General features: G+C 41.1%; 1 protein-coding gene across 1 annotated transcript in view; it reads left to right on the top strand.

Annotated features, from left to right (window-relative positions):
• FAT3 (FAT atypical cadherin 3) overlaps positions 1–24,873 on the top strand; it is a 323,797-nt gene extending 298,924 nt beyond the window's left edge. Inside the window, exons 23-28 of the mRNA XM_056496985.1 lie at positions 6,870–7,023; positions 8,244–8,899; positions 11,620–11,733; positions 15,104–15,163; positions 17,698–17,733; positions 18,323–24,873. Of these exons, the coding sequence (XP_056352960.1) occupies positions 6,870–7,023; positions 8,244–8,899; positions 11,620–11,733; positions 15,104–15,163; positions 17,698–17,733; positions 18,323–18,942 (1,640 nt within the window). The 3' untranslated portion in view covers positions 18,943–24,873. The remainder of the gene's footprint in view (positions 1–6,869; positions 7,024–8,243; positions 8,900–11,619; positions 11,734–15,103; positions 15,164–17,697; positions 17,734–18,322) is intronic.
• Positions 24,874–26,953: the final 2,080 nt, after the last annotated feature.

Here is a 26,953-nt window from a genome sequence, read left to right on the forward strand (position 1 = left end):
AATGTGCATTTAAGAACCATCAACCATTGCACTTGCTGACATAGATGTTAGCAGCTGACTTTCATTTAAAATAGAAAAAAAATAACTGCATTCTTTTAAGAATTTTCTGTAGAATGAGAACAGCAGCTTTTTTCTTTCTTGGTGAGGAAAAGAATGCAAAAATGTACATGCAAAGGTCCTTTTCCCAATCATGGGGCATCCAGTAGCATCAGGATCTCTTGACTAATATTTTCTATGATATTACCGTCATTTTTCAGTTTTTGGAGAATAATGTTCCTTTTCCTAAACAGAGAGTATTTGGCATAAGATTTGTTTTAATAAATACACCCTCTAAGTCAAATTTTACAAAGCAGATTTCATATACTGTTTGCATCCTTTTCCTTATGGACAACATACTGTGCTTTACAACAAAAATTAGGAGAGAGCAAAAGAAAGCTGAGATTTATAGCTAACTTAAGAAGAAAAGAGCCAAGCAAAGGTTACCCAACATTATAACATGAAAGAGTTGCTGGCTACATCCCAGAAGTCAAAGAGGCCGTGTCTAATTTACATATAATTTGCATAAATTGAACATCTATGACACAAACCTCCCTAACAATGTTCCTGTTGTGAGATCTTCCTTTCAGTAGAAATGCCTACTGCCCTGTTCACCATTATTTAAAAAATAGCTTCAGTTGCCTTTCACTTCATCCTGTGGTTATGGGAATAGGGTGATGCCTGGCCCTGTTTGGGGAAGTGCTCTGTATGCACTGGGAGTGTGCTGATGCTGTCAGGGTTTGGATGGAAGCATTCCCAGCAGCTTCCCAGTGCAGGGCAGGGCTGTGCCTGGGCTGCACACAGCTCAGGAGTGACCACACAGCCCCAAAGCAGGGCTGGCACAGGGCTAAGCTGACCCACAGTGGCTCTTTCTGCCCAACCTCTCTGCATATGGAGCAGGGCAGAATGGGGATCTCAGCCTGTGTGAGAGAGCACAGACAGCTCAGGTGGGAGCTCCAAGAGTAGAGAAAAGCCTCTCTGCTTTCTAACTCTGGTTAGAAACCTTTGCTTGCTGTTATGGCAGCATTGTTGGCCAAGTGATGTCAGTGGTTCCAGAGGGGAGACTGCATGTCCAGAGACCCATGGGGAGATCCAATGGATGCTTAAATAGGAGTTGGCAGAGGATGAGCACTCTCTACTCTGACAGCTCAGGAGACTCGTAGCAGAAAAAGACGTACTCAGAACAATTTTCTTAGGAGACAGTGGAAACCACAGCCCTGAAGTATAGGCCACATTATTCCACATTTTCAGTCCCTCTCCATAAGTATGGGTCAGTAAAGCTATTTTTAAAGAAAGTTAGCATTTTGAAACCTGAAGTACAGCATGACTTTCAGAAACAGCTTGGCTCTTTGAACTGAAATTTCCCAAGAAAATTCAACCAAGTGTTTAAAGTGTGGTTAAGCTATAAGCTGCTGAATATGAGGTCTTAAAATGGGAAATGTCACACAACCTTAATAATAGTGTGGCACTTCCAGGGCTGCCAATAGTAAATGTATGTTTATCTGCATGAGTAACAGCATGAGCAATCTCAGCAATAGAAATCTTTACTGTAAGCATATGCAAAGGCTGCACCAAGGTTTTCAACCACAGAGAGAAACCTCATGCTTGTAAAGCCTGCAATTATAAGTATAGTTACTTCCTTTTAATTTGATCAGTCCTATATACATCTGGCTTTGATTAAAGTAAATGGCTTATATGAGTAGGCGATTTTATTTGAACGTGAAGCATTTGAGAGGAAATATCTACTGAGTCAAGGGCTGTGGGCAGAGTGTGAGGACATAAAGTCATTTTGCTTGCCCCACTATCGACTTTTCTTCTATTCGTCTATTTTTTTTCATGAACAGAATTAAAATCCAAAGGGAGGAAAAAATGCAACATGGCACTTGGGTGATGCCATGTTTTATGTGTTTTAAATGCTGTTGGCAGCATTACTCACAGCTGGTTTTGAGGATCAGGTAGTTCATAAGAAAGAAATAAGGGAAAAAATAGTGTAATACCACAGAACTGACCTGGTTTTGCTAATATCTTGATCTTGCTTTTTCACATACACAAACAACACAGCATTCTGTGATGTGAGTATATCAAATTCACATCAATTATTTTTTAAAAGCCTTTTAGAAATTTTGGGGGTGTTTAATCTTTTTTATAGCTATGATTATAGGCATCTGTTCTTAAATTCCTGTTTTAAAAGCATGTACATGCCAATCCTTTCACAGAGAGCACTGAGGTTCATTTTCATACCAGTAAGTGGCAAGAGGCAATCATCTGTTTGAAGACAGATAAGTTAAATCTGGAGTGGCAGGACTGTGTATGGCTGAAGAACACTCTTCTTGAAGGTGGCATGGTTTCACTATAGACCTAACAAAATACAAATGCTGGGAGAGGTCCTCTTCTCCTTCAGTAGTTCTCATCATTTAACTTGGTATGTAACATTGTGTGGTCAATGCCAAGGGCAGGGATGTTTCTGGACATGGAGTTTGTCAGGTCTAGCTGCACAGCAGGGAGAGAAGCTACACAGAGAAGCCATAAAAAGCCAAAAGAAAAGGAAAGAAACCAGGAAAAGCCAAAGCACGTTAACAGATAAAAGCCAGCCTGTTTTGCATGGGATAGATAGAAACAGGAGCATACACATGTTAAAAAAAAAAAAAAAATTGGCAGCAGTTTGGAGCATCCTCTTTAATAAAGCCAAGTAAACCTTAGGATAGACAGACATTCAGATGCTCAGGCTGGGAATGCTACCAACAGAGATGTTTGCTACATAACGACACCCCATCTGCTGATGGCACCGTGCCTGCCTTGTGCTGCTGCCTCTGCTTCTTAAGTGCCAAGCAAACATAGGTACAGGCAGGGAGCCTGTGTAGTGTCCTGTCTTACTGCATGCTGCCCTTCAGGAAGGTCTGGGATGAAAAACACCTTTTGCTCTGGCTAGGGACTTGCCAAGGGAGCAGCTAGAGAAGGTGTTTGCATCACACTGAGAAGGTGGGATTTAACTGTGTAGAGGGGACTCAGACTAATAAAGAACCATGAGAGAAGCCTTTTAAAACAGCCAGTAAACCCAGGACAATGTGTAGACCTATGTCTACATAATGTTTCAGGTCATGAAAGGTATTTGATGTAAATCTTCTGATGGTCATCTCTCCCTGGGCTTCCCTTCCCACTGTGGAAGGCCAGGTCTCAGAGGGCAGGACTGGGCTGAATTGGAAGGCAGCTGGTCCCAAAGCCCTGAGCTGCACACAGGAGGGTACTGGGTCCTCAGCACCAGCTGTTTGGCTCCACAGACCCACTGCTGCTGCTCTGCAGGACTTGTTAATGTGGATGCAGCCTAAAAAGGCTGTACTGTTGCTCACAGCTTGTTGTTGCTCTTAGGTCAGCTGTTGGTACATGCTGCTATGGCCCATGCTGAGAATGTTGTGGTTCCACCCTAGAAGCATTTTAGAGCTGTTTTTCAGAGCTTCCTGTCTTTTTCCACTGATTCTCTCTGAAGAGTGTCACAGTAGTGACATCACAAAATGTGCTGCCTTGGAGAATGTAGATCAACATTTCTAGGAATGAAATATTCATTCCTCTTGGAGGAAGCTCAGATGGACTGTATGATATTAAATATTGATGAATTTCCAGGACTTCAGTGCTTTCATTGTGAACAGGATCAAGCCCTACATTGTTTAAAAGAGATTTTTCATCCCTTGCTGAGGGGACACTGAGCCTTTTCTCATCCTTGAATGGGAGAAATTTGCTTGTTCTTCTTGTTCTAAACAGGAGGGAAGAAATGAATGGCACATTAGCATGATATTAAACTAAAAGTATAATAAAAATCCTTTATTAGCCCCAAGATGCACTCCCAACCAGAAGGGTTTTCTTTACACTTTACCTTTGTCCACAGCCATGTGGCTAAAATACTCAGTAGCTGGCAGAATTACAGCCTCTGCTGAGAGGTTTGGAGAAGGATTAAAGGTCTGGCAGGTCTTCTGGCTGAGCTGCTATATGCTGTCTACTGAGCCATCACATCAGCTCTCCTCTTCCCCACTCCATGAATTTTGACATATGCTTTGCTGTGTTGGAGACCTCCCTGGTGAGTGCTCTGCAGCTCTGAGCATGTGTGTCACAGAACAGTTCTGTGTCTTGCCAGTGGCTTGGACTTGGCAGGTGTATGGCAGTGACCCCAGTGAGAGGAAACACCAGTGATAAATATGGTAATTTAATACTGTCTTGTTTTAGTGCCTTTTTGATTCCTACCTTTGATCCTTAGACTTAGAATCTACAGTGAATACTTTAGTCTGCTAATATCTGATGTGAGTTCCACCATCATTAAATCAAATTGTGTGAAAAATGTAGGCTTTCAGAAGCAGACTTTTTTTTTGGTCCTGCTCATGCACTGCTGGACAGGGCTCTGACCCATCTGGTGCATTCAGTTTCATCTCATTTTAATATAAAATGCATAAATCCATACTTCTTTTATAGTTCGTGGTAAATGTATTTTTTAATCAAATCAATACTTCTCAAGTTTTTATAATGAAAAAATGTAAGCAGAATATGATATAGAATTTAGAACTTAGCTGGAACAAACACAAGGCACAAAAAGAAAGTGATTCAAAGGCCTTGACTTACATATAGTTGGCACCTAAGAACTTGGTTAAAAAACAGCAGAAACTTGGCTTTTAGCATCACTTTAGAGTTATGGAGGCTTATAAAATATCAGATAACAAATAGAATAACATATATATTCTGCTGTTATATAAGGCAACAGAATTGATTAGGAATAAAGTGCTTTATATTTGAATTGAACATTCTCCTTTTGCTTAAACTCATTGAGACTGTAAAAAACATTTCTTTTTGAACTATAAAAATTTTTGAACTATAGATGTCACTGTTCAGTCATAAAAAGGAAACACTGAAACAGCCTTATTTATTCATGCTGTGGATTATACCTACAGTCACAAGTTTGTAATTCTTCAGACCCAGATCACTATAGGTCCAGAAAGCTGTTCACATTTTTTGAGTGAGGTATTTTTAAGACATAAAAAGAAATAATCCCATTTTGCTGATACTGACTAAACATGCTTTGTGTAAGCCCAAAAGTTGAATAATTTCTCTTCTTAACTCTGTAATCTTGGAAATATCAGTGAGTCTGTCTCTCTTCTTGTAGCAGGACAATGGAACAGCATGATATTTGAGTATTTCATATATCTTCAATTAAATAGCATTTGACTCTTGACTGAGTATGCCAGCAAGTCTGGTTCCAAGTTTATTCTCAAGAGCCTGTCCTCATGAAAGAATTCAATTAGAGTAACTGAACAAGGCGAATTGAACCATATAGGACATGAAAGATGTGGGAGTCTTGATGCAGAATGGCTTTTTCCTTATGCCTCCACTGGGTTTTTCCATATTGTTTCCATGAAATTATTTTCGTTGAAGCTGTGCTAGAAATTCCTCCTATGTTTGCAGAAAGAGTAAAGTTTTAAAAAAAGCATCTTGGTTTTTTTTCCAGATGTATACATATAGAAAGTTTTTAAAAATATGTTTAAAAGGCTTACCACTGAGAGATGGTATTTCCACAACATCAGCTTGATTGCCAATAATTTTGACACTGAATTGAGTTGCAATCAACCATTTCAGCTCTAACTGCAGCTGTATTAATGGCAGGAAGGTTCCTTGTTTTAGCTGCTTAAAATGCTATATTCAGTAAGTATGTGAACCCCATAACTGGAACTTGAACCTTACCTACACATCTGTTTAGGACATTTGGATTATATAAGGAACTTTTTAAAAGATCAGCCAAAGTTTTTTTACAGATGTCCAGGAAAATTTTGCTGGTTCAACAGTTCTAACTTAGGAGTCTTCCACTTCCAGAGACTGTCTTAGCCATCTCATGGCTTTCACAGCCTACGTGTTACATGCTCTTTTCAAGAGAAAAAGCAGCCAGATTTCCATATCCAGTTCACAGCATTAAGAGATGCACTGCCTCACTGGATTTCTTTGTGACCTTAAATAAAGATTTTATTAATGGCACTGTGCCATATGAACTCACAGGGAGAGAAAAAGAAAAAAGAGATTTGTCTTTTGATACTTGGCCGTGTGAACTGATGTGTTTAAAATCTTTGGAGTTTTTTCCTAAATTTTGATGTTGCTTCTGTGCTGGCAAAAAAAACATAGAAGTGGGACTTCAATCCCTGACAGGGTCCCCCTCCACATGAATGTTGCTGTGTCTGATGAATTGCAGTCAGTGATTAATCAGAATGGGATAGCACACTCTGAACATAATCAGCTCTGATTAGGGCTGATATTGCCAGGTCAGCTGGTATTTCGAAGTTTATAGTTTCTGCCTTGATGATGCACTTCATAAAACTAGTGTTTTATTACTGCCACATCCCCATTGTGTCATCCTTGTAAAGGGCAGAGATGGAAAAGCTCTCAGCTGATGTATTTGTTCATGGGTGAAGCCCCAAAAGGAGAGTAGACTGCCACTACAGTGGCAGACATTTTCAATAAGTTGGGAAATACATCATTGATCTAGAATATTGTTATCTTTCTTAAAAGGTGTTCGCAAATTACATTTATTCTTATCTGAATCATGGCAATTAGAATGGTCTGGGCTCCAGCAATTCCTCTGGTCCCTCCTAGACATGAGCTCTGAGTGTCAGGGCATCTCAGATAGACAGACTCTTGACTAGCAATGTGTGGAGCACATGGGACAGACCACAATGAGTATAAATATCCCCTTGCCCCCACAGTACGATTTATTTTTCTGCGTAAAGCAGCCAAATGGGTCCTCTTGCTTTTAGACAGACTCAGTGGTAGGAGTCTAATTTCCCTCTCTCTGTCTCCTCACCTCCCAGGGTACCATTGCAATTGCCTCTCCCAGTTTACAGGAAGGAATTGTGAGTCAGAGATCACAGCCTGCTTCCCAAATCCTTGCCGGAATGGAGGCTCGTGTGATCCCATCGGCAACGCTTTCATCTGCAGCTGCAAAAATGGCCTGACAGGAGTAACGTAAGTGTCCCTCCCCAGGTGGGCAGTGGCAGCTTTTTGTCAGGGTGGTGGTGGGCTTTTAAACCAGTCATTTTGTATCCAAAAGCTATGATTCACCTCACAAAAAATAACCCCAACCTTAGCACTTATTCCAAGTCTAAACTAATGACAGCTGAAAAATCCCTGAGACTTGCATGCTCAGAAATGGTTTTTCTGAACTTACCCTCCAAACTTTGATTCAGAATGTTATCTCAAGACAGTTTTCTCTGAGATACACCTATCTAAGTGTTGCCAGCTTTTTGAACAATCTCGTAAAACCTGCAGAAGCTGCTGCGTAATCTTTATTTTGAAAATGAATCAATTATTTAGTCACCTTAGCCCTGATATAAAATTTATTGCAGTCATTTTTTAAATACCTGCCCTGATTGTAAATTTGGTGTAGACACAGAAAATCCCCACCTGCCCATCAACAAGCTTTGTCCCTCATCTGTTTTGTCTACTGTTTGTACTTTTTCCCCTGCATTTTACTACCTCTTGTTCTTTCCACTTCTCCTCTCTTTATGGTTCCTGTTCTTTTTTTCCCGCCCACCTCGAATATTTGTTTAATTTATCTCCAAACCTAAACAATTTTACATATGCAGTATATCCTCTTCTCTTCTCTTCTCTTCTCTTCTCTTCTCTTCTCTTCTCTTCTCTTCTCTTCTCTTCTCTTCTCTTCTCTTCTCTTCTCTTCTCTTCTCTTCTCTTCTCTTCTCTTCTCTTCTCTCTCTTCTCTTCTCCCCTTCTCTTCTGTCCTCTCTTTCCTTCAATAAACAATCTGATTTTTTGCTGTATTTTTCTCTCAACTTTCTTCTCTTTGAATCCTCCTCTAATATTTTGTATTGAAACTCATGGGCTAGTCCAAAAATGATACAAAAAACCAGATTTCTCTATTACATTCAGTAAGCCTCATTAGGGTCAAGGAGCCTTTTTCTGTCAGATGCTTTATTTCCTTTTTGGTATCTATCAGATGCATTAAACTCTTAATTCCTTCTTGATATTTCCATTTTATTTTCTTAAAAAAACCACAGCTGTAGAAAAAATTAAATGCTGTTAAAGAATATGATAATAATAGGATAATTTGCAAAGTACCACAAGGTGTTGACTAATGGCACCATTTTGACAAGATAAGGCATCATGCACAAGCTGGACTGCTTCTTAGATGTTCTCCAGATTCCAGAGTCTCCTTTTCTTCTTTCAAGGTGTGAAGAAGACATCAACGAGTGTGAAAGAGAAGAGTGTGAGAACGGTGGCTCCTGTGTGAACATCTTTGGCTCCTTCCTGTGTAACTGCACCCCTGGCTACGTGGGACAATACTGTGGTCTTCGCCCCGTGGTGGTTCCCAACATACAAGCTGGGCATTCCTATGTTGGCAAGGAGGAGCTGATAGGAATAGCCGTGGTCCTGTTTGTCATATTTGTGTTAATCGTTCTTTTCATCATTTTTCGCAAGAAAGTTTTCAGGAAGAATTATTCCCGCAACAACATCACGCTCGTACAGGATCCGGCTACTGCAGCCCTGCTCAACAAGAACAATGGCATCCAGTTCAAGAACATCAGGAACAGTGGAGACAGCAGGAATATCTACCAAGAGGTTGGGCCTCCCCAGGTGCCAGTCAGGCCGATGGCCTATACTCCATGCTTCCAGAGTGACTCACGGAATAACCTGGACAAGATAGTGGATGGGCTTGGCGTGGAGCACCAGGAGATGACAACATTTCATCCCGAGTCCCCTCGAATCCTGACAGCCAGGAGGGGGGTGGTGGTGTGCAGTGTAGCTCCAAACTTGCCTGCTGTGTCTCCCTGTCGCTCCGACTGCGACTCCATCAGGAAGAGCACCTGGGATGCGGGGACAGAAAGTAAGTAACACTGCATGCAGTCATGTTCTTCCCTGCCAGCAGTGAGGGTTGCCTTCAGGGTGCAGCTGGTACAGTGGCATCTTAATGCTCCAGCCTAATGCATGTGAATTGTTACATTTCTCCAAGAAGTGATCTGGTTTAATTTTGAAAGGTTATAATTAAACCAGGCATACAAGACCTCTACTTCTATCCGTGAAGTATGACTAAAAGCATTTCTTTCACTTGTTCAGAAGGCAATATATGAGTAAGTGCTCTGAATGTTTTTCAAGTGATACAATGCAATCATCTTTCTATTGGAAAAAAACAATTTGGGGCAGAATTCTCAAATATCAGTTCTGTTAGGTTCAGGCTGTTTGTTTCCCAAGGGAGTTAAAAATATTTAAACCTTCTGCAAGAAGCAGTTCTGTTTTGCATCAGAGAGAAGTGAACTAATATTCCCTACTTTCAGAGTCTGTGAAGTGAAGCAGAAAATCACATACTGCTTGATATATGGGATCACCTTTTCAGGCCATTGCATTCCCCTCTGCATTCAGGATCAGAGCCATCATGGAATTTTCAGTCCCCACGCTTACCCTATTTGTGCTCTGATGGTTCCTCACCTGATAACACAGTGCTTCCTCCATTCCTGAATGAGTTGCTGGAGATGCAGCAAATTCCACATCTTCTGTCATGGCAGAAAATATCAGTTTTCTGGAACAGAGTTAGTGCCCTACATCATCTATACTTTCAAGTCAGAACATATCATATGGACTGAGAGATGTTTGCTTCACCATATATGATGTTTTTAAAAGTGATTTCTCTTATTAGGAATTTTTTCTAATGCATCTTCTAAGGCACTTGTTGGAAGGGGTTACAAAAAGGCTGGAGAGGGACATTTCACAAAGGCCTGTAGTCATGAATGGCCTTAAGGTGAAGAAGGGTAGGTTTAGATTAGCAATTAGGAAGAAGTTCTTTACTGTGAGGGTGATGAGGCACTGAAACAGGTTGCTCAGAGAAGGGGTGGATGTTCCATCCCTGGAAGTATTCAAGGCCAGATTGGATGGGGCTCTGAGCAACCTGGTCTAGTGAAAGGTTCCCTTCCTACCCATGGCAGGGAAATTGGACCCAAATGATCTTTAAGGGATCTAAAGATCCTTGAAGGGATCTTTAAGGTCCCTTCCAGCTCAAACTGGTTCTGTGATCTTCAACCCTATTGCAACACAGCTTTAACCAAAGCTGTCAAGTAAAACTGCACAATCCAGTCCTGTAGTTGAAAGCAATAGGAACTGAGGAACAGAGGTAGGAATCTGGCAACAGGTCAAGAGGACAGCATCACACTATGCCTGGGGAGGTTCAGGATGGACATCAGGAAAAATTTTTGCTCTGAAGGAGTGCTTGAGGGGGTGCCCAGGGTGGTGAAGTCACCATCCCTGGAAGTGTTCAAGAAATTATGGGGCATGGCACTTAATGCTATGGTTTGGTTGGCATAGTGATGTTCAGTCAAAGATTGGGCTGGTGATCTTGGAGGTCTTTTCCAGCCTTACATAGAGTTTGTGATTCTATATCTGTGCCTTGGTCTGCACATTTTCATCCAAGGCAGCACACTGGCTAAGGTCTTGTAATGAAAAATTTGAATTAATTTTCATTTGTTTGGGCTCTATTTCAGGGTTATGTTGTGTCTGACCTTTTAAACCTTTAAATATAGTTATGCTGATTGAAAGCATCATCACACCAGCCACCACACATGCTCTGTTCTATATTCTCCTGGGTGTTTGTGCCACAGGCACTGCTGCTACTGGTATGAATATTTGCACACCATGAGGTTGTACCAGGGAAACAGACCTCAGCTGTCACAGAGTGGGAAGCAGTGCAGCTCTGTTCCTGCAGCACTCACTCCATCAGCTCCATTCCCTGCTGCTCAGCAGGAGCAAATCAGCTCCTACCATGTGGAGGTGTCCCATGCTGGGTAGAAACACCTACAGCTGGCAGGTGGAGAGCTGTACTTTAATGTTGATAGCACCTGAGCTTCCTCATTTGTAATTGGCTCAGGTATCTCTGTGCTTACAATGGAGGATAACATTTTGTGTTCCTGATTATTGCCCATATAATGTGTAGTTGAATCTGTTTATTTATATGTGCTTGATTACAGGAGAATTTATACCGTAGGTTGCAGTTACATTTCTAAACAGTAGAGTTGTGAAGACTGAATGTCCCTGATGAAAAGCAATGTAAATTGAAGCATAATCTATTATATGTCAGTGATGGAGCTATTAAAATCTGATCCAAGGGCCACTGATATGAATAACAAGATGCACAGTAACTTTAGTGAGCATTGAATGAGCCTTTAATGAGGCTCTCAAATTAGGAAATGAACAGTAAAGATAAATGTAAGTGTAATCTCTTGTATAAGCTGTTTATACCACCACATTCCTTTAGTCATCATTTTCATTGCTTTTGAGACTATATGTCATCTAAAAAGACAATATTGAATACAGATGTTTCTTCCTTGATTACAGTGTTGTCAGCCACTTGAAAGAATCTTTGGGTTTCAAACACTTCAAAAGTCTAGGTATCTTCACCAACTGCCTTCTTGGCAAATAGGTCATGTCCTCTGTGTGAAGGGAATAATTTTATTCTGATTCAGATAATAGAAGGTGGGATTTAAGTGTGTCCATGGTATAAATAGATAAATGTGCATACCTAGAGAGTACCATTTTGCTTTGTCTTTGCTGTCAATGAAGGTAAAGGGGTTGATGACGCTGAAGAAGTGACCTGTTTTTCAGGAAGTAATAAAGGCAGCAACTCTGAAGTACAGTCCCTCAGCTCCTTCCAGTCTGACTCTGGAGATGATAATGGTAAGAAATGATTTTATTTTTATTATTCTGGACGAAAAGCTATTTATCTCTCTTTCTAATAATATTAAAACATTTATGTGACATCTTGAAACTCTTTAATGATGCCAAAAGTAAGAAAGTCATGGGTTCAAACCCTCACTTCATGTTCCACTTACTAAATTATAGGAACATAATAAAAATCTTGGTGCTTGGGGCTGTTGTATCAGGACCAAGTTTTACAGCAAATTAGAGATGTGATACAGCAGAGTCACAGTGCCAAGATGTAAGTTGACTAATAGGTTGCAAGTGAAACTGTAGAATTTATATAATTTTCCTTGTTGGAAGAGCATGACTTTCATGTTTCACCAGTCAAATGAAGGGGATTTCTGTGCTATTTTCCAGGTCTCATTCATGGTCCCAGCAGAGCTGTGCTCGTGCTTAGCCACAACAATGAGTGGATGAGCCAGTCCCCAGCATCTTGGCTTCTCCCTGGCAATCACAGCTCAGCAAACAATAGAGCAGCATTAAATCCTTGTTTGGTGCTTACTCAGTGCCTGCCTCTCATGTCCTGCATCATCATCTGAGTGGGTGACACGGGCAGAGCTGTGCACAGCCCACAAAGAGGCCACAAAGTCAGAGCAAACCTTTGTTCCTGCAGCCCATATATGTGGAGCAGTGGGCCCGAGAAAAGTCAAGATGTTTCAAGGGATGGTGGATGTCAGGGAAGCTTTATTCAGACACAAAGAAAAAGACTAGCACAAAGAAATAGCACTTGGTTTTCTCAGCCACCAGTTAATGAACTGTCTGTAGACTCAGTTCCTCACTCATGTCATGCAGCTGTTCTCTAGGAACTCTGAAATGCTGGAAAAAGCACTGATAGCAAAGTACACTTGCAGTTCCTTTTGGTCCCCTGTGGCTGCAGCATTACAATTATTTTTGTCAGGCTTCTCAATACTTTTCTGCCCCTGCACCAAAAAAAAAACCCTTTAGCCTTTTTTTTAGGATAAGTATTATTTAATGATATATATTTACATTATAGTTACCTTTGAAAAAATTATTCAAGTAGTCATTTATTGTATAATGTTAATTTTTACATCTCCCAAATTCTAATTAGACATTTCAAACTCCTGATCCTGTCTCCACTGAATCCATTGACACAGTATCCACAGAAGCTGGATTGGACCTTCTGTGCCCACTCATTTTTTGTGAAAGCTGCATTTAAAATATGGCCTTTAGAGATAACATTCCTAGTTCAGGGTTCAAACAAATCCTTATCTTCAGGGAGAATGAGGGAAGAAACTTAAATCATCTGAGGAATTTGCAGAGATCGATGCAAGACCACATGCTCTGGTTTGCTTGAAGCAGCAGGGAAGATTTGCACTGAAAGAGCCTAAAGAGCAAAGCCAGGCATAAGTAAGCATATACATACTCACATGCCTGTACTTTAGGGCTAATGGATATGCCTCCTGAAGCCATAAACCCTTGCTCTTCTTGTAATTTTAATTCTTTGTACTTCACATACCTGCAAAGCTTAGAAGGTTGTCAGTGAAACCACAACAAATGCAGTTCAGCATCCATGCTCTTTGATGAGACAGGACAGTGGCTCCTACTCCAAAATCCTTCTTCCCAAGCCAGGAGCAATGCTGCTGGGCTCTCAGGCTAGCAGAGTGTGTCACACAGATGTACAGTGACTGTCCTGGCACTGACTTGTAGCAAGAAACTGGGTAGCAGCTTCTGTCTGGGGAAACCTGTCTTGCAGCAGTGGAGCTCTGGGATGAATCCCACTGAAGGTGCAGGCAGCCTCCACTCCCCTCTCCAGGGCTCTTGGAGCCTTCTGGTGCTATGTCAAGGCCTTCTCTTTCCATGAAAACTCACAGGGGGTGAGATTTTGGAGCTACTTTTTTTTTTCTCATCTTATTTCTCCTGCATTTAAATTGCTTAGCTGCCCTAGTCTTTCTTTGAGTAGTTAACAGTATTTTTTGTAGTCCAAAAGCTGAGAAATACTGTATTTGAGCACTGACTTGCACTGAGCTGTGTGGGGTGGGGTACCCTCTCTGTGAACATGCTCTGCCCAGCTCCCACCACAGCCAACCCTTAGTTGCAAAGAAAATTGGGCTAGCCCTGGTTTCTGACCTGATTTTCACTCTCAGTTTTTTCCTCTAATAGTTTACAGCTGCCCTCCATTTTTTTCCCAGCCATGCAGCACTAATTGCATGGAGTCCCTTATTTTTCTATGTTTATTTTGCATTAGCCAGTACAAGTCTCCTTTGTGTAATTACCATTGCTGTTGATGGCATAAATATACTGGTCATAGACACAGAAAAGGGGTCCTTTGGTTTATCAAGGCTCTTTTTGCTAAGCCCTCACTAGAATTGAGGAAATTGGATTATATACCTGATCCCATGCCCAAAATTTAGTAAAGATGTGAAAATATTCAACGTATGTCCACACTGTTAACACATTTGTTGTGACCTCTAAGTCTGTTGGCTGTGTGAAGCAAAAAAGTATGTTTGGCCCCACCTTTCTGGTCCCCTCCTCAGCCTGCTCCAGACACGTGGTTTTCTCATAACAAAAGACAAAGGAAAAGGGAAGGATCCAGTGCCCACTCATCCAGAGCTTTCCCTTCAGTTTTGATGAGGTTTATCTCATGTTCTCAGAGGCAGCCCTATTAGGTGGTGCAAAATCATCTAAAGAACCACACTTTATAGGCCTCCACATTAAACAGCTGCACAGTCTATATTAATTATTTCAGGGGGAAAGTATGTTTTATCTGGAACACCTGCAGAGAACACACAAAGCATTTGTGGAACTATTCTGTCTAACACGGGTCAAAATTTGAACCTCAGCTACGTGGATGTGTCCTCCTAATTACAGCTGTGCTGCTTAACCTCCCTGAGCTATTACATGGCATGGCACAGACACTAAATAAGTAAAACATTCCTCTTAGGAAATAGATGGAGCTGAACACCGTTTTTGATGCTGTGATGGTCTAAAAGATAATGATCCTTGGAGCACATGGCACCATGTCTAGGGACCTCTAAGCAAGAATTAATTAGAAATTAGTGTCAGGTAGACAAGATAGTGCTTTGGTTAATTGAATCAGCTGACCAGTCTGCTTGAATTTATGAGGTGATACACATCATCCCATATGCCTTTCTGGAAATGCTGGTTTGGAATTTAGCACCACTCTGAAGATATATGGTATTATCTGAAATGAAATGTCCTGCAATCCAGTGCATAAATCATGCATTGGTCAGCAGCATTTTTTTTTCCCAATGTCAGTTCTGTCTTTTGAGAAAATGTATTGTGGTAACATACAATGTGTGTTTTAAATACTAACCTGAAGCTGTCCTTCCCCTCCCTTTATTTTCTACTTTCCCTCCCCTGCAAGCTTCCATAGTGACTGTCATACAGCTTGTCAACAATGTAGTTGACACTATAGAAAATGAAGGTATTTAAATTTTTTTTTCTTTCTTGTTATACAACAATGCTTCCTATTTTCATTGTGAAACATTCCAGCAGAACCTCACTAATCTACACTGACCAGCAATCCTGTGGCAGGGATTGGGTTTTGCAGATCAGCATGTTCACCAGCAAACATGAAAATGCCAGAGGAATGTACCACAAAATATCTGTGGAGGTGGTAGAAAAGGTGGCAAGCCTTCATCCTCTCCTGTTCAAGTCAATGTTTCTGTTTATTCTCATTGTCTTCAGAGACAATAATAGGCTGATAATGGAGCCATATCATTGAGATTATGCTGGCTGCAGAGACTGGGAAACAGAAGATGGCACAGGAGGTCTGTAAAGCATCCCATGCTGCAGCAGAGCTGGGCTAAGTGCCCCAGTGGTGTCACACAGAGAGGAGCACAGTGTGGCTGGCTGGGGCTGGTTTCTCCCAGGAAACCCTGCCAGACAGAGGGTGTGTGGGCACAGCTCCATGGATATCATGGTGTGCTCATCCAACAGAGCATGGCAATATGCTCCAAGGGCCCAGCACTCACCTCTTCCACTGACCTCCTGGGTAACCTCAGGCATATCATGTTAGAAGTGAACCTGTAATGCTGGGATATCACTGTTTTCTTTTTTCCATAAAGCACTGAGGAAATGTCTTGTTATCATAGATAAGCGCATTACTTTTATTTATTTTACAACATTTTTCCTACTCTTGGGCAAATGTCGACTCAACATCAACTTAGGTTATCCACAAGTCAAAAATTTCATCTGTCCTTAGCAAATTTAAGACAGATTTTGCATACTTCAGCTGATCTAGTCTGCATAATACATAAAGATGATTAAGTAAATTATTTTTGTGAAACTAATGATTCTTCTTGAACCAGTGTTACAGTAATTTTGAAAAACACTTTTATTCCTAGCTAGTGATTGCCACTTGAGTATTTGTTCATAGTACATTTATTGATTTCCTGAAGTGTAAGAGTGCCGCTCTTCTCACTATCAAAAAAATAAAAAATTAGCTAGCCAAGGTTAATTCAAAAGAAAGTCCCATTCAAAAAATAAAAAAAAAAAAAAAAAATCTTGTAAAGAAACCACAGGCACTGCAAATGATCTTGCCTCCCTAAGGGAAAGCTTAAGCAAACACACTGGCTCATTATCATCCTGTACAGGGCAGAAGAAGCCAGTGTGACAGCAGTTTAAAGACACTGTCACTGAAAATGCTTTGTCCACTTCCCAGTTCCTTATGTGAAACTTAGGGTTCTGCAGCGGAGCTGGTGAATAATTAGCCACGCTGGAGCTCTGGGCAGAATCCCTGGGAGGATGGGACTCCTGCCCCAGGGATCTGCCCAGGGTTGTGCAAGGTCAGCAGATTAGTGAGGTTCTGGATCCTGATCCACACAACTTAGAAGGGCCCTGACACATCTCAGGTGCAGTGCCATCACACCGACCCAGATACAGCAAAATCCACTGTACAAGGAAGAGAGAGGTGCAGAAGAGAGGTTAGGGCCGGTTCAGACACTTGCTAAACCTGCAGTAGCTTCAGCCCTCCTCACTCCAGGATGTGGCAGAGCAGGTGGAGAGTGGAGAGCTCCTGCCTGGCTGTCGAGCTAAGGAAGAAATCACCATCACCACATGCACCATGTGCTGATGAGCAAGGGCAAGTGTGCTCTTAGTAGGTGAAGGGCTGGAGAAGTCTTTGCTGCCCTCACCTGTGTCTGAGCCACAGAGGTCACAAGCTGTGATGCCATAAAGGTCTATTCCTCCTGCCAGACCTCCTCCAGCAATGCCATCCAGAGACTTTGCCCGATGACTTCTTGCATGGAGCCCGATAACACGCGGCTGAACAAGAGCATATCCATCTAGAAAACGCTGCAGCTTATTCCCCGCTCTTGTCTCACATAAAACCTCTTTCCTTGCTCTCTCCCCCACCCCTGCACCCTCTCCATGCTGGAATGCCTCCCTCCCCGCCAGCTAGCATGGCAGTGCAGGTGGGAGGTGGGTGTGGGGTTGTGGAGCATTGTAGCTGATAGCCCCATTAAATGGCTTTGTATTCTATTCTATTCAGGTTCTTATACCGTGCCCATCACCATGGTATCTGAGCCCAGGTGGGCCCAGATTTGTTTGAACCGGCCCTGAGAATGGTAGATTCTTATTTTTCTGTTTCAAAGTGAACAAGTGAGAGAAAAATGTACTTTACAATTATAAGCCATGTCGATGGTGGATAGCCCTTTTTATTTTAAGAATTACAGCTCTAATGTAATTCTGTATCTGTTCAGTGAGGGTAAATAATTAAGATATGATAGAAAAGGAATATAATACACGACATAAACATTTCTTTATGTGTGTCTGCATTTGACAGACAAGCTTATCTTGTATGTTAAAATAAAGAATAATTAAAAATCCCGCTAAAATGACACCATGGCAGCTGTACTTTAGAAATATGCATGCTGAGTTTTGTATTTTCACATGTAATACAATGCTGGTGACAAGCTCCGAGTTACCAGTTTTTGCTTTTCACTTTGTATCTGACAGTGTCTGTTATGGATCAAGGACAGAACTACAACAGAGGTGATTTTTCTGGGACACCTTCTGCCTGTGGGCCGGGGTGGGCAGAGCACTGACTTGATCTATTTGTTGTTTTTTTTTCTTGAACTGCTTCACGTGTACTCTTTTGTTTGAATTCTGTTGGGTTCAAAAGATGCATGAGAATGGTCAGCCACTTTTTTTTTGTTTCAAAATTCAGTTTTCAGTCAATCGGTTTATTTGCTTGCACACTTTCTTTCTTGAAGTCATTGGAGTTGGAAGGGGAGATGAGATTCTGTAAGCATGCTGACTGCATTTAAAGATTTTTTTCAACTGTGAAAAGCAGTGATTCAGACATCTTCATTTCTTTGGACTCATAGTTTCTAATACAACGCAGTAGTATTAAAAAGCAAAATGCCTGAGAGTGGCCGTGATCTGTTTCTTTGCTTGTTTGCATTGGCATCATAATGCAGTTTGTTCTCCTCCTCTCCCCTGTGGTCAGAGCATGGCTGACCCGTGTCCGTGGCGCATGCAGTGATTTGAGAGTTCCGTGAGGACTCAGCGAGGGCATGCAGGATGCTCCGCTCTCTGTGCTCCCCTGCTGACAGCCCTGTGGTTCTCTTCCCTGCTGCAGCGTATCATTGGGATACCTCTGACTGGATGCCCAGCGCTCGCCTGTCCGACATCGAGGAGGTGCCCAATTTTGAGACGGCAGAAGGAGGCTCGGCTCATCACGGCAGCGCCAGAGAGCTGGAAACAGATTACTACCTTGGCGGCTACGACATCGACAGCGACTACCCTCCCCCCCAGGAGGAGGAGTTCCTGAGCCAGGACCAGCTGCCCCCTCCTCTCCCAGAGGATTACCCCGACCAGTACGAAGCGCTCCCACCCTCGCAGCCGGTCTCCATGGCGAGTACTCTCAGCCCTGACTGCAGGAGACGGCCGCACTTCCACCCCAGCCAGTACCTCCCTCCCCACCAGTTCCCCAACGAGACGGACACCACGGCGTCTCAGACTGGCAACGAATTTAGTACTTTTGCTGTTGGCCCGAGCCAGAACACAGAAAATGTTAGTGCAGGTAAGATGCCCTTATCCTTGCACAACTCTCTCAACGCCTCCTCCTCTGACGTCTCAGCCGGCTGCGGCTTTGATGACTCCGAAGTAGCCATGAGTGACTTTGAAAGCGTGGAGGAACTCAGCCTAGAAAATGTTCACATTCCATTTGTGGAGACCCAGCAGCAGACACAAGTGTAAAGGAAGCTCCTTTCTTCTTCCTCCTCCTCTTCTTTTTTTTTAATTTTGTCATTTGGTCCAATTAATAGTATAAATATTGAGAAGAAATTTTCTGAAGGTGTGTCTATATATATATTGGGCAAAGAAAAGTGCAGTATAACCCGTTATTAACTTGTTCAGAAATGATACTGTATGTGCAGACACGAAGAGACCAATTGTGTTAAGTATTATACATCACAAAATTGTTACAGACAATCTGGAGAGTGTGTACCTTCTATTTATTACCAAGAATAAAACTCAGCTTTTGAGGCAGGGGGAAAAATAACTGCTGAGTAATTTCTTTCTCTCTCACAAAGTTGGGTTGTTTTGGGGGTTTTTTTGGCATTGTGTTATTAAAAGTGTTACAGTGTTATGACCTCCCCACAGTATTAAGGAACGGGTGTGCATCATTCTAGGATGCACTGATGCATGAAATTTTATATCAGCAAAGAGTGAAAGTAATTGATTGCTGGGGCTGCTGCATACAACATGTCAGCTGGCTAAAAAAAGCAACATTTATGAATTGACCTATCAAAGACAAGTGACCAGTTATTTGTCCATAAATACTTATTTATACTTTTGTTTATTACATAGCATTTCATTCTACTTTGTATAGAGTAACACGCATACATACAGTTTATATTTACTCCAAATTGGCTTACTTGGTTGTCATTTTTAAATGTGTTATTTTTAAATATTTCAATGTGCATAGCTTTGCCCATGAGGACTTCCTGAAATGCCAGAGTTTGGCTCAGGACTGGCCTGGTTTTGCCCCAGCTGTGTATGCACAGCCTCTCTTAACATGTATGCAATGTGAACACGGATCTGAAAACGTGGGGTAGCCTACACAGCTGATAACTTTTTTAAAATTTCATGCTTGGGCAATCAGCTTTTTGACTGCAGTCCTCATGCTGAAGTTACTGCAGTAAAATTAGTTGCAATGAAGTTACATATAAGGCTGCTGTAACCTCACATCATTAGTTTAACATCTTTTGGCAAATGTCCATCCCTAGAGTTCACAGCTGCTGTGGACTTGACTCAGTCAGTGGAGCAGCATGAATGGACTGTGGCCAAAGATCTGTTGCTAGATTTTCCACTGGGTGCATGATTTTGTAGGATTGTTTGCAGACTTCAGAATATTGATTGTTGTGGAACCAAGAAAACCATGGCATCTGTATGCTTTTATGTTTCCCTCAGCCTGATGGGAGTAAATGGTCATTCACATTGATTTGGTCAGAGCAGTCAAGTGCAATCTGGAAATAGGGGATTTTCACTCAATGTATTAAAGCAGAGTATACACACCTGTTGCTTGGTGCTCTGAAAATGTTTTTACCACTGCATTTTACAGCATCTGTGTACTTTACCTGTGAATGTGAGTCTACAATCCTGCATTACTGGTGGGTTTTCATCCATTTCTTCCATGGCATAATTCTGTCATTTTGAAAAGCTGTTGAATACCTAAATCATTGTGATAAATGTACAATATTCATTAGTAGGTTTCCCATGCTGCTTTCCCTGTCCTGTCACTTGGTCAGTCACCTTAACTGGATAGTTTTCAGCAGTTGTATGCCAGGGTGTTCTTGACTTCCATGAGTTTCACACAAAATTAAATGTGGGCCATTTCTTAACATACAGGAAGGATTTATTCAGAAATTTTCCCCAACACAAAGAAATTACTAGTAGAATGTAACTTAAATAATTGCAGCTTGTAACACTTTTAATAAAACAGGATTTCTAGAATTCTTGGAGCAGGTACAGTGTGTTGCTGCTTCCCTCCAATATCTTGTACAGCTGTGAAAGATTGGTGTGGATATTTTCTTTGGGATGATGCAGCAATTCTTCAGTAGAAAACAGCTCATTTTGCAGGCATATGAATAAAATGAGTGAACTTCTGGAACAAATGTACTGCACATACAAGTATTGTCAAGTACTTGTCTGCAAATAGGTCCTGTCCATTGAATTTATGAATGTCACTTGGTCTTCTCAAAGTAAACATGCTTCTGTAACAGTGATATATTCTGAATGTGCTCACGGTGCGTTTCAAACCCCTTCCCCTGATATTATCCCTGTGTTTTTAAGAAGAAAAAAATACAGAAATTTGTATTGTGATTGCAAGGAACTGAGGGATTTGCCAGAAAGCCATAAAATGGTTTGGCAAGCCTAGAGGCACGGATAGAGGATAACTCATATTGTTCATGAAGTCTGTGTTACAGGAAAGGAAATGCAATTAGATTGATGTCTCTTCAAGAGTTAGGAGCATCAGAGTTGGCAAAGCAATTCTGCAAATATAGCTGCACTTTTAAAGCTTGTATGACCTTCTGAGAACGTGATACTCTCTTAGTGTCAGGCTGCAGTTTACATGAGGTTTGCTCCTACTCAGTTTTGGTTTGAGGCATTTTTATCCATTATGCAACTAATTCTGTTCAAGCCCCCAGCTAGTTATTAGGTGTACTTGTCACCTGTCTTCTGTGGTGAAAGTTCTTGCGTAAGCCTGAGACACCAATATCAAACCTTTACTGGGACATATCAAAAGTGTCACTAGGGACCACGATGGGGGCCTAGTGATTGCCATACAAAAAAAAAAAAAATCAATGTTTCTTACCAAGCTTGTTGCCTCAGTAATACATTGTTGGTAGTGAGTTCTAGTAGTAAAATATGCATAAATACAATGTATAGTACTTTTTCTGTTTGATGTTGTTGCCATTTCATTTCACTGAACACCTACTTATTAAAGTGCTGTTGGGAAGGTGCAAAGGATCACCTGTTCAGCCTTCTCTGTCCTATTCATGATTTCTATACCTCAATATCTCCTCCCCTCCAAATCCATCTTCAGATCCCCCTTTGTGAATATTGGTACTTCTGTGGCCATTCTGGTTTTGTTCAGGCTCTTTTTGATAATTATAAGACCCAAATGCAGATCTAAAGGTGAAATACCTCTTAGGGAGTAAGAGTTTCATACTAACATCTCTTGTTAAACCAAGACATTTTATTTTCTTTTTAATTACTACTCCACATGAACAAGTCAAAATCTTCTAATCTGGAAGATAAGAACACATTCATAACATAATGTAAGAATTGCCATTCATGTTAGCACTTCTAGTATATATTTCCTTTTTCTGCCATATGATGATTTTTATATCATTGCTGCTGTTGGGTCCTTGGTTCTGCAAGAGCTACCCTGCACATTCTGCCTATCCTATGTGTCTGTATTTCAAACTACATCCCTGTAGATGGCTCCACTACACGATATTTTCTCTAAGAATCATCTGTAGCAGATGATTTCATGGCTTAATGAAGTATTTTTGAGTATCACTGGCTTATAACTTAGGATCAAGGAAGTTTTTGCTTTTTGGAAGGAAGCAGCAAGAGAAAAAAAAAAAATGCATCTTGTTGAAATGCAAATACACATCTATATCAGAAATCACAAACTTTGCCAGGGGTGTATGAGTCTAAGTAAAAGGGTGCTTGTTCTCTGCATTTTGATCAAGTTGAGAATGTCATGCACAGTGCTGGCCTTTTTAATAATGTTGGCAATGGAAAGAGTCTTACAGTGACTACAGCATGATTTATTCTGCCAATACCACATTAGGTGGCATCGTGCAAAAGGAAAAATTAGGCTTATGTACCATTCTTAAGTATGTTACGTATTATAAACATTAAAAAAAAAAAAAAAAAAAAAAAAAAAAAGCCAACCCCCCTCCCCACACACAAAACTATAGATAGTGGATGTAGTTGCTGTCCTTGACCAGTATCTTAAAGTGGAATAAATGGCTAGATATGACACCATGGAGATGTAGAATCACTTCCCTCCCATGGGAGAAAATGGACAACCCCACTAGACAGCCCCAGCCATAAAATTTCCTTCCTCTAGGACCTTCCTATAGAATATAGTATATGAAGGCAACCAGGAGGACTTTGGTATGCAGAGATTCACTAAAGAACCATGATTTCCCGTCAATCAAGCTGTTTTCCTTAAGCTCAGTGACATCTTTGATCCTGAACTGTCCCACGGATTTCTTTTAACATATAATTCCAGTAAAAGGCTGGAAGGAGTCAAAGGCTTCTCACTGCCATTGTTTTCCTGAACCTGAAAGTTGTCTACTCCATCTGTCAAGCAGGGTCTCCACCCCTGTGTGTCCCAAAAAGAGCTTAAATTTTGGTCTTTGGAATTTTTTCTCCCGTTCTCTAAATTCTCTAGTGTCTGAAGTAGTGAGAGCCTTGATATATCAGTACCCTCTCTAGTCAGTGTGGCTGCAGCACAGTGAATAAAAGCATGTCATGAAATGCTGATCAGTGGGGAGGCCAGCAGCCTCTTGTGTCTGTAAGCCAGGCAGAGACATGTTGAGAATATGACATAAAAGTTGTTGCTCTTGTCTCCTATAAATTCCATCACAAAGAAAAATGTGGGCTGAACAGGACAAATGGCTGAGAACACACTTTACTTCTCATCGAGCTCCTGCTTGAAAAAGCTATATGGATGCTATAGTAAGTATATCCTTACAGTCAATTCTAACTGCAGTCATGGGAGAGGGGAGTTGAAAGTGCCCTGGACCAGTTCTGCTAAGCTTCATTTGAAAAAGAAGCATCCTTAATAATGGAGGAAGCCAGCTCTTCAGAACCAGTGTGAAAGTACATCTGTGCTTTGTAGATAATGTTTGGAGCTATTCACTCAGTAATAATGGGCATTTCATTGGTTTCCAACAAGAGAGTTACATCTTCAGCTTCATTCCCTGGTGATTTACCATCATTTACCATGTGGTAGAAACTGCTTCTTGCCTGTTTGCATCTCTGCTCCTCTCAATGCACCAAACTGTGATTTGAGCCTTAGAAATTTAGACCATTGCCCATTACTCATGGTTTTTAGCCTGTGTTCATGAACTTGACATTTAACATCTCCATTATCAGAAGGGCCATTCAGTTAGTAAATTAGCTGCATCATCCAAGGGATGGGCGGATGGGGAGGAAACTAAATTAAATTTGTTTCTTTATGTAATAATGAAAAGCAATAATTGCAAGTATGTCGTATTACACAAAGGCCATAAGTAATCTTTACCAGTGTTAAGAGTGCACTTGAACTGTATTGTGGAAAGAGGTTGGAGCCCTCAGAGCTGTAGCATTCTTTTGTCATAGGAATACCTGAAACACTATTAATCAGCAATGCAATGAGCCCATACTGCCGCTTTTCAGGAGATGACAAAGATGTTTAGGAGTGAAAGCAGTTCTCTTTAAAGCACTGTATTGGAAAAGATTGTCTTGTAAATTTTACCTGTCTCAAGCAGGCTGGTTTGTAAAGATGTATGTTTTGGTGTTTAAAAAGAAGTTTATAAAATAATGTATATAATGGTTTCAAATTACCAGGCTTTTGTAGATATTTGATGCCAATCAGGTTGCTTTAATTTCTTTTGTTTGTTTGTTCGTTTGTTTGTTTGATATAATTCTAAAGAGTCATCAAAGTTGGTTTAAACTTCTAAGATAACAGAAAAAACAAAACGGTTTTAGATCTGAAAACTTTTTAATCATTTCAAAATGTACTGTAAGTTTCCTTTGGGTTGAGTTCTTTTTGTTTAACTTCTTTCTGGTTTTAAGAAGATTTTTTTATTGAATTTTTTAAATGAATGTGTTTTGCACAAAGAACCTAGAGATATGATTTTTATTCCATTTCAAGTAGGTATTTAGAAATGTCATTTTTCCAATGACAACAAATTCAACCTTATGCAAAAGGGAAGGTTTATCACTTTGAGTGGGTATAGTTCTTCATCTGAAAACTAATTGTTCCTTCATAATTGCTGTTGGCAGTATTGTCTTGTGTTCTTTTGCTATAAAAACAACAAAAAAAAAAGTGTACAGGTTTGTAACTGCCAAAATTTGCTAAAGTTGATGGTTAAAATAAGTTTTCCAAGTAAACAAAAAGAAAAGCCCAGCTGTGTTGACTGCTTTTTGGTTTTTCTCCTACTTTCAAAGGAGGGAGCAAGATAAGATACACCAGTTCTTCAAGGAATGTAGCATTTCATTGCCTTTCTGTGTTGCATAAAATGCTACTTTTTTTGACTCTTTAATTTCATTATTACGTGGAAATTCCTCCATAGGGGCCCCTACTTGCACTGCAGAGCACTCTTGCCAGGAGTTGCTTAGCTGATGCATGTAAGCTAAGGCAGTTCCCTGATTAAACCCACATCTTCAAAGAATGTAAACGGCATCATTGCATCGTGTAGCCACCTAGAGAGTGAGCTCCATCAGTGGAGACAATTTCAGGGGACAGTGCAGCTGTCTAGTTGCTTAGTGAGGTAGAAGGAGTGGGTGTTTAAAGCAGCATCCCACTCCACAGTGTGCCTGCCATGGGCATCTGTGCTCCATCATCATGGCACTGGCAGTGGGACCAGCTGGGACAAGTTCCTTGTGTTAGCACTGCCCCTGGAAAGAGATGTTGTCGTGCTGGGCATGATACTCAGTCTGCCAGGGGCTTGCATTCAGGGATACCCCATCTATTCCTCCTTCATCACACCTTGTCAGCTCCACAGCCCAGGCTGCCCTAGCTGGACTGGACTGAAGCAAGGCTTCAGAAGCTCAGTGTAGGAAGAAGGGGAGACAGTCCTTCCTGAGCTCTTGGGACACCCTGCCATGACACTACCACGAGCACTCCTCATGCTGCTGGGGAGGAGGGATGCTGCCTGCAGTGTGTGTCCCATTAGAGCAAGGCTCAGAGCAGTGTGTCAGTCACCACCAGTCAAATACCCCTTCTCAGCAACCCTGAAACAGACATTTAGGTTGTAGAAAGGCAAAATACCAACATTAAAAGTGTCTCTTCCCTCAAAAATACCCTTTTCTTTTTTCCTAGTGTGGATGACTACCTTATTTTAGCTAGTTTCCTATTTAATTTTCTATTTCTGCTTGTAGAGGATCTCTTTTTTATTTTATTTTTCACCATTACCAGTAGATGACACAGTCTCAGGGATATACTTATGGCAGCAAAAGTAGCCTAGCAGTTCAGCAAGGCTCACTGTTAGAGTGAGATAAAGCAGAGCATTATAAGAGAAAGTGAATAAAGTTCAGAGAACATTCAAGGTTAAATGATGTAAAATTCTTGCTTCAGTTTAATGTTCAAAGCTAGAGATATGAAATGACCTCAGTATTTATATTAGCATGAAAAAGATGAGACTTGAGATGGCAAACAGGTCAAAATGCACCCAAGTGTTCTGTAAAAATGGAACCAGCACCACTGATTTTCCCTTTAACATCAACCAAAACTAAGTTATTTCTTCCTTCCCTGTGTTTTGGTAACAGGTTTTGTAAATATGCAGTGTTTTCTGTTCATGGTGGAAAGTGCTGCTGGTGCATAAGTCACACCAGAAGACTGTGTGGTCTGAAAACTAAAGTGGGAACACCTCATGAGAAAGTATAAAAAGGAGAAGACATCTGTAGTGCAAAACAACGTGAAAATCAGAGATAGGTGTTTGGCTGTGGCATTTCCAGCCCTTCAGAAAATCTTGGGAGGGCTTCTGCAGTATTCTAGGGATGAGTCAGGTGGACATTAAGAAGAAGCAGACAGTCTATCCTGTCTGAACACATACTGAGAGTCTTCATTTTCAGATCAAAGACAGACTTTTCCATGCTGGTAAAACGTTTCCTACTTGCAGTTTTTCTGCCTACCCCAGCTCTATCATGTAATGGGGGACAAAACAGTGCAATGGCTGTGACTTCCTCTAATATTCAAAGCAAGCAATTTAGAAACTCCCTACCTCTTCTCAGCCAGCAGTCATAGGCACAAAGAAGAAAGCATTTTGCAGAGGGCACGTCAGCCTGTTGCAGGAAGGACTCCTGGCTGTGGAGAGAAATGTGTGGTTTCATAGGAGAACAGGCAAGGAAATTGAAACAGCAGGTGAATGTCAAGTTCTTCCTCTACTAATTTAACTTCTTCAGGTGTATGTTCTCCCCAGTGGTATCAGTGGTCTTTCTGTGCATATATTTATCTCATATCCCCACTTAAAGTTGCTTT

The sequence above is a fragment of the Oenanthe melanoleuca genome, chromosome 1 (genome assembly GCF_029582105.1).
Source record: "Oenanthe melanoleuca isolate GR-GAL-2019-014 chromosome 1, OMel1.0, whole genome shotgun sequence".
In the NCBI taxonomy this organism is placed as follows: Eukaryota; Metazoa; Chordata; class Aves; order Passeriformes; family Muscicapidae; genus Oenanthe; species Oenanthe melanoleuca.